Source organism: Lynx rufus, unplaced genomic scaffold (assembly GCF_022079265.1).
Source record: "Lynx rufus isolate CCGP_SWC_20201006 ecotype Redwood Valley unplaced genomic scaffold, mLynRuf1.p SCAF_15, whole genome shotgun sequence".
Taxonomy (NCBI): Eukaryota; Metazoa; Chordata; class Mammalia; order Carnivora; family Felidae; genus Lynx; species Lynx rufus.
In genome coordinates this window covers 15,920,433-15,933,767 of record NW_025814829.1, presented here as the reverse complement: position 1 = coordinate 15,933,767, position 13,335 = coordinate 15,920,433, and the positions used below count along the sequence as shown (strand labels likewise).

At 35.2% G+C, this 13,335-nt stretch overlaps 1 protein-coding gene across 1 annotated transcript in view; it reads right to left on the bottom strand.

Moving 5' to 3' along the window:
* Positions 1 to 2,133: 2,133 nt before the first annotated feature.
* CDC73 (cell division cycle 73) overlaps positions 2,134 to 13,335 on the bottom strand; it is a 135,309-nt gene continuing 124,107 nt past the window's right edge. The window contains exons 17-18 of the mRNA XM_047076571.1: positions 6,558 to 12,819; positions 2,134 to 3,227 (exon numbers count right to left, since the gene is read on the bottom strand). Of these exons, the coding sequence (XP_046932527.1) occupies positions 12,783 to 12,819 (37 nt within the window). The 3' untranslated portion in view covers positions 2,134 to 3,227; positions 6,558 to 12,782. The remainder of the gene's footprint in view (positions 3,228 to 6,557; positions 12,820 to 13,335) is intronic.

Below are 13,335 nucleotides of genomic sequence, written 5' to 3'. Positions count from 1 at the left end.
GACACAGTAATCACCTCCTTTTGTATTTTTCTTTGTAACATGTGAATAAATTAATATTTATTGATCTAAAGTTTCCCATGTCCATCAGCATGGTTTCAATCAGGTCAGCCACCAAAACTCTACCAAATCGTTCTCTCATTTCCACACAATTACTTCATCACAGTATTGTTTTTCTCATTTGCTATTTTGAGACCTCAAATATTTATGTAAACCATAATTCTAACACATGTTCTCCCTGATTCAACACAACTTTTAGGAAGTAGTTTATCCCCCACTCTCAAAGTAATCTCTCTTGAGCAGCATACCCCATGTATCAGTCAGAATCCAATCAGGAGATAGGAACCACCACATCAGTAATTTTGATACAGAAAATTTAGAGACTGTTAATAAAAGGTGGTGTAAAAAGATTCTAATGGATATAGAAATAAGAGAAGCAGAAAGAAACTACTCCCTCTATAGTGGTGGGAGAATAAAAAAGAAAGTAAGAACTTGTAAGAGCCACCCCACCCCTACTCCAGTGAGATTCAGAACTCATTGGAGAGGGCCTAGCTCACACAGGAACATAGACTTTGGAAGAAACATGCTGGAGGGGATGGTGGTGTTGGCCTAGTTGGAGCACCTCACCAAGTGGTGGGGTCCATGGAGACTATGGGTGGGCCACAGCTGGGTCTTCCAGCAGAGTAACTTTCAGGAAGATGTAGGCTGCAGATGACCCATGAAGGCTGTTGAATGGGTGCCCCTGACCTTCTGCATGCTAATCTGCTGGCAGCCAAGTTGAATACAGTCCACCAGAATCATTAAAAGACACTCTTTCCCCTGTTATGACCTTACATTATTCCTCCAGTGACAGCCTAACATTCAGCCTGTACAGGAGAAACCTGTACAGGGCCCAGTTCCAGCCATTACAAAGCAGGGCAAAGAAGGGTGGATTTGGAGCTGAGATAGTAAACTTGATAACTGGTCAACCCTAAAATCTTAAAACATGACTAATTACAGTGCACTGGTACTATAAATACACATAAGAAAAATGTGAATACTTACTCCTTACTAGATACTGGTATAACTTTGCTTAGTCTTTCATAGATTTCTATTATTGTGTTTCATTCCTTTCGAGACAATCTCTGTAATAATCCTTGCATAGGTAGATTTCTTTAAGGTTTTAAAGTGAGTTGTAGCATCATATATATGGGAAATGAAGATCTGGTTGTCCATTCCTAATCAGTACATAGATGACTGATGCAAACACATCTCTGTTCAATTGGTTTTTTTTTTTTATTATTTTTTAATTTATTTTTGGGACAGAGAGAGACAAGAGCATGAACGGGGGAGGGGCAGAGAGAGAGGGAGACACAGAATCGGAAACAGGCTCCAGGCTCTGAGCCATCAGCCCAGAGCCTGACGCGGGGCTCGAACCGACAGACCGCGAGATCGTGACCTGGCTGAAGTCGGACGCTTAACCGACTGCGCCACCCAGGCGCCCCTGTTCAATTGGTTTTAAGAACATAAACTTTGTTCTGATTTTTTTCTCATATGGGATAATACTAACAATGGCAAATCCCTCATGCTGCTCGTAATGAGCAGAAGAAATCACAAAAACACAAATATGTTATTTTATAAGTAGAGATGTGAATTTCACAGGTGTGAATTTGTCTTGAAAGGTAAGAACCCATTTTCCAGGCAGAGAAAGGGACATTTACTAAGGCATGGAGCTGTGAAAATGGATGGCATGTTGAAAGACTGCAAGGCAGTATATCTGGACCTAAATTTTTGGGAGGGAAGCATTTGATGAGGTTGAAAATATAATCTGGCTTCAGGTTTTCAGTCATTGACTCTCAAAATAGTACATCCATGAATCACTTGAGAATCTTGTTATATATGTGGATTCTCTGTCTCTATCCCACAAAAACCCATTCAGTAAATTTGAAACAAAGGTCAAGGAACTCGCATTTGAACAGTCACACAATTCACCCTCACTGGAATGCTAACATTCCTGATCCACACACAACACTGTTTGACAAATGCTGTATGAAACATTTTTACTTCATGCTATTGGTCTGCAAAGTAGGGCAAACACATTCCAGGGTGCATGCAAGATGATTCAGTTGGGTGCAGGAAGAAGACAATAAATATATATTTGCATTTAAGTTAAGCTTTATTAATAGTTAATATATGAATTGACACAGATGCCTTCACTTTATCTGTACACAGTACAAGGTGAACTGAGGGAAGAAAAAGACCTGACAATGAAGTTCCCATTCCCTCATCCAGCATAATGAAACAGACAACACTTTATAGATACTTTACAAAATGGAAAAGTGGCATAAAGAGATCTCTGAGGGAGGGAAAAAACAAAACAAAACAAAAACACAAAGATAACAGTAATAATGGAACCAAGTGGGAACAAGAAAATGAGAGTTGACCTTCCTCTTAAACCTAAGTTAGCTCTTTGCTAAATAACAAGGTTAGAAATTACTATGAAGTCAGATGATCAGAAGTCTGTGAATGAACAAGAAAGTAATTACTGTTGGAAAAAAATTGTGCTATGGAAAGAACATTTTAAAAATGGTTATTGGAGATATTTATTTTGTGCTTTTGCGTTGAAAACATAAATATACCTATCAAAATGGTCATACCTTCACAATTTCACAACTTGCAAATAATTTCCTGACCTATTTAAAAATCTCCAAAACCTTAAAACAAGTTTGTTTTTTTCCCCCTAAATATTCCAAAGTGCTTTAAGTGGGTTTTAGAAAGCTATATGTCAAAAATATAGAACTTCTGATTAGTTGCAAGAACAAGTGTTGGTCATCTTCCATGAAATCATTTTTCTCATCAGGGATGAGAAATTTAGGGTGCTCACTCTTTACTCCCTGCTCAGCTCAGCCCCCACATCTTTGCTGAAATAGCTTAATATCTGTAGTTACTGATGTGAGATTTTCCAGGTAGTATGTCTTTCCCACTTGAGGAACTCTTACTTACCACTTAACATTTCAAATTCCCACTCTATCACAGAACACAGATCTTTAATTCGTCATTTGTTTGAAGTTCTTAAAAGTTCTAATGTCCCTGTTCCTCGACCGAGGTTACTTGGGAGATATACTCTTTGGATCCTTGCATATCCTCAAGATAAATGGTCTCACTTGGGAAACATTTATTTGTAGTCATTCTTTAAAGCCTGGAGATGTGTTTTTCTTTTTTTTGTTCCTTTATGAAGTCCTCTCTTTACCCTGAAATTAAAGAATTTGAATTATCTCTTCCTGCATGTCTAATGAGCATCTCAAACTCAACATTCCTCAAAACTCCAGTTTCCCTTAGCTAATACCATCCCCAAATATGACCTTTACATAACCTTTCTTATCAGAGTAAGCAGAAAACTACATCCTTCCAGTTATTTAGGCAAAAACCCAAAACAAAAAAAACCTTTTTGTTGGCTCTATTATCAAACATCACACCCAATCCATCTACTTGCAAAATTATTTCCAGAATCTGACCATTTGTCACTCCTTCCCAGTAACCACACTGGCCCAAGCCCTAATCATTTATCTAAATTACTGTAATATCCAATGATCTGATCTCCCAGCCTCTGCCTTTACTACCACATAGTCTATTCTCTAAGAGCATTATGCCTCTTAAAACCTAAGGTCACGATGAAGTCACTCTTCTTCTGCTCAAAAACTCTCCAATGCTTCCCCTATGTACCAATGAATAAAAGCTAAGAGCTTTACAGTAGCCTACAAAGTCCTACATAATCTTGTTTCCAGCTCCCACTCTGCACTCACCTCTTAACTGTTCTTGCTGCCTCATCTCTGCCCAAGTGGCCTCCTTGCCAGTCTCTGAGTTGCAGATATGATACTACCTTAGGATTTTTTTAAAAAAATTTAATGTTTATTTATTTTTGAGAGAGCGAGAGTGTGAGCTCAAGGCGGGAGGGGCAGAGACAGAGGAAAACACAGAATGGGAAGCAGACTCCAGGCTCTGAGCTGTCAGCACAGAGCCCGATGCAGGCTCAAAATCAGGAACCACGAGATCATGACCTGAGCTAAGTCGGACACTTAACCAACTGAGCCACCCAGGTGGACTTACGATCTTAGGACTTTTAAACTTCTTGTTCCTTATTTTCGCCACAGATATTTACGAGGTTGGCTCCCTCACTTCCTTCAAATTGCTGTTCAAATATCACCTTGCCTCCAACCACCCAATAAAACACTGTATCTTGCCTCTGCCTTATCCCAGCACTGTCTAGTCACTCTACTTCACTTTTTTCTCTATCACTTATTCACATCTGACACATTCATTTTATTATCTACCTCTTCCTATTCAATGAGGGCATGGTTCAAAATTGTTTACCCTGACTTCCAGTGACTAAAATAGTATGATCATTGACATGAAGTAGACCATAAATATTTGAATGAAATGTCTGCCTAAGTGTCCTCCCCCTTCCCTCCATGTTACAGGGAGCCTCTAGAATGAGAGCTCTTTCATACCAGGGAAATTTTCCTCTAGTATCTATGAACTGTTTTCCTAAGTCTGTTTCCTTTCTTTCTTCCTTACGGTTCTTTACTTATTCACATTAAATATCCAAACTTTCCTTCAAGGTGTTTTCATTTTTATTACAATCTTCAGGTCTTTGGGCCTTGCGTTTCTAGAGGTAACTACTACTGCACATATCCCATCCAGGCCTCTAATTTGGTCCTCAGGAGTGGCCATTTCCCTCTTTTTCTACTACATTTAATGCATTGGGTTTTTGTTGTTTTAATTTATAGAAAGTTTATTTCACACTGATTGAACTTCCTCATGTGCTTTCTCAAAATTAAAGCTGTTATCCATCTCCACCAGCAATTCTTTTTCACCACCACCCACTTCTGAATGTCCTATTTTTCTGTAGACTTCTTTACTATTTTCCTTTGTCTACTCATTTGCCCTTTTGCACAAGTCAAACTGTGGGACAGTACGAGTGGCAATAAACCTGTGAGCAACACAAGCAAGCCAGTTATCTCTACTTCTGTGGGCTAAGGATATATTAACCAGAAAGACGCCAGTACCCATACAAACAGGAACTGAGAGCCTACCACGCAGCAGCTCAGCAGGTACTCTGAAGGTAGTCTTCCTAGTACCACACCTGTGATACATCTAAGCCCACAGATCTTTGGGAGGCACTCACATACTCCGTAGAACCCTGTTTAAGATGTAAGGTGCAACCCAGTTTAAATGTGGGTGGAAAGGTATAAGTAGAGGGTGACAGGATGAAGACACAAGCTAGAGGGAAAACTGTAACAGAGCAATACTCATGACAGCGGGGAAGGCTGTAGGAGAACATATGAATAGACAAGTCCTTGATGGGTGACAGGACATTTAAATCACTGTAATAGGAGGAATGAAAGAAAGGATGCTTATTATATGCATACAAGTTTGTGAGATAAAGTACTAAGAAGTCCATGGCTTCTGTTTCCTCCACCAAAAATAGGTAAGGTCACTTCTGGGTGAAGACAGTGAAGTCAAGTGGGATCATAGCTCGATCATACTTAACAGCTAAAGAATTGGTAGGGGATTGAGAAAAAAGAAAAAGCCATAAAGCCATCAGCCACCAAACAAGAAAATATATACCACTTCATGTTAACAAGGAAACCAAAGAAAGAAAGAGATTCAGGTAAGATTTAGATTAGGCTCAAAATAACATCTAGCCCACCCCAGTATAGGGGGGAAAAAGCTCGCAACATTTTAAGAATTCTCATCCAAAATCTAGAACAAAACAAACTGAGGAAATAAGATGTCCACAGAAAAGTCAATGAAAAACCCTTTTCAATTTCCCATATTTCCAAGTATTCCTTTTTTCCAGCACCCTGAACCCACTATGGGAACCATTCAAGGTGTTCTCCCTTAGTAGTAAGATGCACATACAACTAGGAGAGACCTGTTTGGGCTCATTATGAAACCTCAGAACAGAGCAGTGCTCAGGTGTTCCAACAAAGACTTTTTCCCACTTCCAGTTATTATTGGGCTACAGAAGAGGCAAAGAATACAAGAACTAGCCTGATGTGGGAGCAAATTGGAGAAAATGAGACTCAGAGAAGGTAGAAAGGCTATTATTGTCAAAAAGGAGGATTTACACTTAGTATAGTAAAAGCCCTCATATCTGTCCTAATGGAACAAGTACAGAATTTTATTTAAAAAAGCATGTTAGAGGGGGGCTTTGAAATGATGATCCATACCTTTAAAAAAAATCTAAAAATATCTAAATGTACGTTCACTCATCTCTTGATAACAAAGCCAAAGATTTTTGTTTTGAGCATGGATCCTTTGAAGTTCATGCTATCTAGTTAGAATTTTCCTGTTGCTATCAAGCTGAGTCACTAGCCTGTGGCTATCTTCCCTGCCACCTTTATTTCTTGTAGTTCTCAGTTATTTCAACATTCACATGAGTAATCATGGCCTCAGATCTTTGACTCCCCACCTCAAAGAGCCCTTCTTCTATCTCAGTCACTTCCAAGGTTTTGACTTTTCCTCATCAATATCAGATCACATCTGAAATCCTGATTTCACACACCCAATCTTCTCACCTTCTTGTCTTTTAGGCTCACTTTTAGCTTCATTTCACTGAAGGTTTCAGTTCGTGGGTCAGCACCACTTTCATACAATCCACCACTTCCTCTCCATCATTTATCCCTCGAAGAGCTTAGATTCCATGTTCTGGTACTATAATCACCACCTTTGTGAATATCTTCACCTCCCTGGTCTGTTTCTACTTCTATCAAAAGTTAAAAATCTATTTGCTTTTTCTACACCTGGAATCAAGTACCTAAATGCTGCTGGGAAAAAAAAAAATCACACCAGTTTGCCTCGTTTCATTTAAATTTATGACCAATCCCCCAAAAGATACATCACTGCCCAATTCTTACTATGTATTTTTTTCCCCATGGAGTTGTGAGTTCCCATATAATTTCTTCTTTCTCCTCAAATTCCTACATCAACTTGCTTTAATCTACATTAACACCCTCACTTTATTTCATCATCAGTAACCCTTACACTTCCTTTTTTGTACTCAGTGGTGCATTATGAAATAAAAACATGTAAATAAAAATACAAATACTTTAAAACTGCTTTACAGTCAAAATGACCATAAACATTAGTTATGTCATGATTGAATATGCCATGAGCAAGCCCATTTGATCTTCCCCAACCATTACATACACCAACTTGATAAAATTTCAAACTATTCCATTTTAAAGAAAAACACATCATTATTTAACAATTTTAAAAAGAGAAATTGATGCCATTACCATATTTACATTTTTAACATGTTAAACTCCATGAAGGCAAGTTCTGTGAGTATACATTATCATATTTTATCATAGTCACTGCTGTATAACCCAATGTGTTTCCATTTGGATTTTTTTTGGCAAATCAATCACAGCGCAATAAAATATTCAAATGTGATTAACTAAACCTCTGATGTCTTCGGTCTTATGTGGCCTGAGCCCTATTTACATTAGTCATGTAATATAAATCAATATTCTCTAGATGACGGTGAATTATAAACTACAGTTCTATGATAAAGTATCTACAAATAATTATGACAGACTCAACACCATAGCCTTCTCTAGAGCTGCTTTTTTAATTTTTTTTTTATGGTCACTGAAGGAAATTAAGAGGATGTTTTCCAACTCACTATAAACACTGATCATTAATTAAAAATAAATGGAAACTGTTTTAGAAAATGAGAACAAAAAAAGCTTATTTGGCAATGTGCTCTTATATACTAGCACCTTTGAGCCTTAAAAAATCCAACAGCATTTACAACTCCTGTTGTATCTATTTTAGTTATGTGAATGTTCATCTGCCTAAAAGCAGATGATCAAATGAACAGAAGAGCAGGATAAAATACATATTTAGTAGGCACTTATGAACTGAATGGAAATTAAATTTGAATAGGGCCCATTAAACACTTCATTAAAGGAATTTTGTTGCAAAAGAGTTAAACATTATTACTGGCACCACCAATAATACCATGATGTTGTTAATGATTTGATTATATGCGGAGTGCAGTTTGTTTTCAAACTACAAAATGTTAAAATCCGGGTGCCCAAACTGCTGAAAGATAATAGAATTAAGAGTGTATGCTGGTAAATAACATTCTAACAATAAGGACTTGGTAAGTTGGACAATAACCAAACTAAGCTCATTAGAGCATGTAGCTTGTTACTTTTAGGAAGAATTGTGATTCTCTCCAGTATTTAACACATTAACAGAAGACTGTAAATGTACTTAACTCTTTAGTTTTCAAAGTGAAAACTTCCATTACGTTTATTTTCAAAACAAATACAATGCCTGAAAAATCTCATAAATCCCTTTTTGAAAAGACTGTCATCGTCCATATCCTACACCACAATACAGTTTCTGTATTCTTGGTTGAATGTGTTTTTGGTTGGAAGGAAGAAGACTAGGGCAAAAGTGGGGGTGGGAATATACCCAAAACTTATTTACAAGTTGAAACTTAAAAATCCACTGAAATGGAGTAAGAATGAGTAGAACATTTAATCAGGTCACAGGGCCTAAATTTAAGTTCCACTAAAGAACCCATTTTGCATGAGAAATATACAAACTGGGGGGTAAACAATCATTTATAGTGCCTATACCATGTAAATGAACTACATTATATATAAAGCACTATATAACCAAACTTGGAGGTTAAGTAGCTTTTAGCAAACTTAAACTGGATAGAAATGGAATTCAGTAGCAAACAAAACTCTCAGAGAGATACATCACCTACCTAAATTTGACATAGCATCACTTCACTTTTTGAATTTTGGCAATAAAATTAATCTCCTTAGCTTTACTCATTTAAATGGCATACATTTATATATAACTCTCAAGATCAGTCTAATAAACACTACCTAAAATAATACATATAAGCCCCAAAAGATGAATGACCTGAAAGTATTACTGCATATTATGCATTTACTAAATATAATTTTTATACACCTATTATACATTTCCAATTTTTCCTTGGTTATCATTCCAACATATACAGATAGAAACCATGCTGGCATCACTATACAGCCAAATGTGGCAATGGATAGGCCAGAACATACAGGACATGACATTTCAAAATTCCTAATCCAGTTCTTAAGTCAAATTCAGTGATTTTTACTTTTTTATTTCTAAAGTTAATTTACTATGGTTAGGGTAACCAGTTGACTATCAAATCCAAGTGAATAAAAATTCAGTCAAGTAATATTTAAGGCTCATGTAATCAAATTTATTTTTCATGTTTTAATTTTGGTCAGCTTTTATAATATTTATAAAATACACTGTTGGTCTCAAAAAGTTTCATAAACTAATTAGTTCAACAACTAAGACTCAGATAATTGTTATCTGACAAAGTGGCATTTTATTTCTGGCCACATAATGTGTATCCTATCATCATTTTCTACTGTTAATACCAATAAAATGGAATTGTTATATAGTAAGAAATAAGGAAACTAAATACTCCCTCCCCACCCTCCAAAAAAGAACAATGTATCACTTTAACTTTGTTAGGAGTCACAAAAGTTTTTATTTTGGAAAAATATTTCCTTCAATGTTTGATAATGAATTTTATTTAAATGAATAATTTACTTTTCTGTGCAGACCAATTAAAAAGGATGCCTCTTTCCTTTCATAAGCAAACTAATTCTGCATGGCAGATAAGAAATTAATCCTTTACGTTCTTCTACCTTAAAAATTATTATGAAATTTTCCTCATTATGAACTAGTTATTTCTGTATGGATTGTTATCATGCTGCTGTTAAAAAAAAAATAAGGATAAGGACACATGGGAAACAAATCATAAACTATAATACTAGTTTATAATGCAATATATTAAACATTGTTTAAATATTAAACAGCAAAATACTCCTATATTAAATAAATAAGACTTGAATTTGTTATGTGGAACTACAGGCCAATACCATCAATAAGGGGGTCAGTCTAGTGGAAAGGGTGGCCACCAAGAGGAAAAGTAAAAGCAGGAAAGAAAGAACGAAAGAAGGAAAGCAGGGAGAAGGAAAGAAGGGAGAGAAGGAGGGAGGGCAGAATGGAGAGAAGGAAGGATGGAAGGGAGGGAGGGAGGGAAGGCGGGAGATGAGGAAATACGACATTTAATACTGGCATTGTTTTCAACAACAAATTAAATCAGTGATTCTCAATCCTTTCTGAACATGAAACTACCTAAACAACTTTTTAAAGATACTGATGATCAGGTCTCAGCACAAATTAAATCAGAATCAGGAATCAGGCAATAAATATTTAAAAGGTCCCCCAAGTGATTCTAACGTGCAGTCAAGGTTGAACAATTAACTGACTGAAACCTACAAGTTTCTTAATGTTACCTGACTCAGAAAAGTGTCCTATGAATAAAGAAATGGGAGTTTTCTTTTACCAATAGGACAAGCAAGGGTGTCTCCAGTTAACAGTAACTTATGGTAAGTCAAGGTCATTAATGTATACCTCATTTCCATTAAACATCTATGTGTACCTCTTCATTCCCTGTATTTCTGTATTTTCAAACTCCAAGACCTAGTCAAAGTACTTTTTGTAATAAATCAGTCACACTGAAAAGTTCATTAATTCATGCATATAAATATTTACTGAATGCCTACTATGTGCAAGGCACAGTGATAGGTGCTGCTGTAGGACTTGGGAGTCATGAGATAACGAATAATGACTGGCTGAAAAAAAATTGTTTTGGAATTAATGACTATTACATTAATTACATGGACCTAAATGAGGGACTGAACTGCTGAAAAAAGAAAAAGAAAATTAAGTACATACTAAGGGTTTGATTTTAAAATACATACAGCATAGCATATTTGTACTTTTCCTAATGTTCCTTTACAGTATTTCCAGAAGCCTTTGAATATACATAAGGCAAATTCAAGATAGAAAAATAAACCCTGTTTAAAGTAGATGTTCCCAATTTTAACCACACTCTGTATCAAGTAAATTTCATATATGACATAAGTATAAATACTAAAAATTTTTATAGAAAGGTAGTTCTTGTCCACTTGTAGTAGTCTTAACAAGTAATCTTACATTAAAATAGTACAGATTCTAGTCTTTGACGATTTCATCATGGAGAAAGTTTATACAATACATTAATTCATTTTGAAAACAGTTTATATGATGAGAAAGTCTAAAGTGAACAAATTTGAGTTCTTTTGTTTTCAAGAAGAGAGGTTCACAGAAAGGAAGGGGGTAGAATCTGTTCAAATCTTATAAATATCCTATAATCTAATAATTTAAAATGCTGACTGCTTTTCTTAAGAACATAGTGAATTCCACATGAATAAATACTTTTTTCTATCCACTATTGGTATGGACTTTTGTGATTACTTTAAAAATAAATAAGTGCTTCTCATTCTTATGATAGCATTAAATTTCAAAATGAAGCTAGGTAATGTCAGCATAACATAAGAAGGAGCTAAATGTTTACTAAAAAAATGTTCACCTAAGAGAGATCACTGGGGAAAAAATGGAGAAAAAAATGACACAAGATGAACAATCAGCAACAATCCTAATGGCGAAAACTCTTTAGGGGAGTAGAGGTTCCAGTTGCTTTTAAGTAATAAAAGGTGAAATCAAGACTCAAGGAAAATGCTCATTCATTGTACCTTGGATGCAACACTCTAGAGAAGTAGTAAAATATTTTACTAAGTTAAAATATAGGTTTTATATTTTATACGATATTGAATACGCACATAAAAATACCAGTGTTTTTATCTTGTTTCTGTTCAGACACTTAATTAAGCAAATGTGTTCTTTGGTGTCTGGGAGAGTTATCAATATTTAGGGATAATGGAAGATAAGAACTCCAAGATCAACATGCCTAGAAACAGAAGACTCAAAACCTATACCATACATACAAAGTAAGATTCAAAGGTGAACTTATGAGAAAGATAAGAAAGTTAAAGTTACATTGTAGTAGGACTAATACATTTCTTTCCCCCAAACATACTCTGGCTCCCAAAACAAAAAGTACTACAGCCTATCATGTTTTTAATCTGTCTTCTGAGATTTTTCAAGTGGAAAGATAGCACAGATAGAAATATATCATTCTAAGTTTTAAAATCACCAAAGTCAGTGAGGAAGAAGAATGTACATTCATTCAATGTATTCATTGTAAGTAAAGAAGTCTTGAAAAGGCCGAACAGTTCAACCAAAGCTGAAGAGTTGTTCTTGATTTTTCATTATTCTTTTTTAAATAAAGAATAAGTATAGGTATAGTATACATACAGGTTGACATTCTGATTCATTCAAAATAGTCACATCCCTTTGCTAGTTTTGGAAGTTCCAGAGACTAAAATTTGATACCATTCATAGCATACTATTTTCAATAAAAGGAATTATAGAGCAATGAAAAATCAGAAGATGGCTTAGAGAGCCTTATAACCTCTAAATATACACACATTTATAACCTGCATTTATTTTCTAAAGAAACAAATTTTAAGTAATGCTAATTTAACCAATGGAGAAAAAACTTCTATCAAAATATACAATTTCCGTTACAGACTAGAAGGCTAATATTAAAAAAATAGTTGTAAGCCAAAAAGTTTGCTTATATGGATGACAAGCATCATCCCTTTGAAGCATAAAGCATCAAATAAGGTCTTATAAAAGATGGATCTGTGACCTTCTTCATTTGTAAGTTCTTGATAAATTCATAAAGCTTGAGTCTCAGTCTTTAGGTCAAGGTATATCCATGCTTCTTAATCCAGATCTCCAGAAAATGGGAAACCAAGTAAAATTCAGAATCTCAAGTGGGATTTATGCTTTACCATGTACCTGGAAAATAATATTATAATAGGTTATAATGATTATAGGAATTTTAGAATTTTTAGAAATGTAAAAATAAGTTGACTTTTTTTTTTTAAACTTAAAATTCAAAAGTGAACAGGATGCTTTGTTTTCTAAAAAACTGGAAGCCTGATACTATACTTTGGGAATACAGAATAAGAACTTCTGAAGCCAGAAGAAACACTCCTCTTATTAAATTCTATAATCAGAGCTTCTGGCTAGAATAATAAATGTTTTTCTTTAATATATTATCAATTATAATCACTGGGTTACCTCAGTAACCTCTGACTTTAGAAAACCCTTAATATTCAGAAGAGACTGACACCAAGAAAGTGACAGATTTTAAAGAGCACCATGAGAATAAATTCAGTGGTACTGTGATCATAAGGCTGTTCTTAAATTTTCCAATTACAAAACTGATATTACTGTAAAAGGACTTTAAGAATTCTGTTTATAACAGTAATTAAAATAAATTCAAAACCTGAATTCCTTTCACAGGCTACC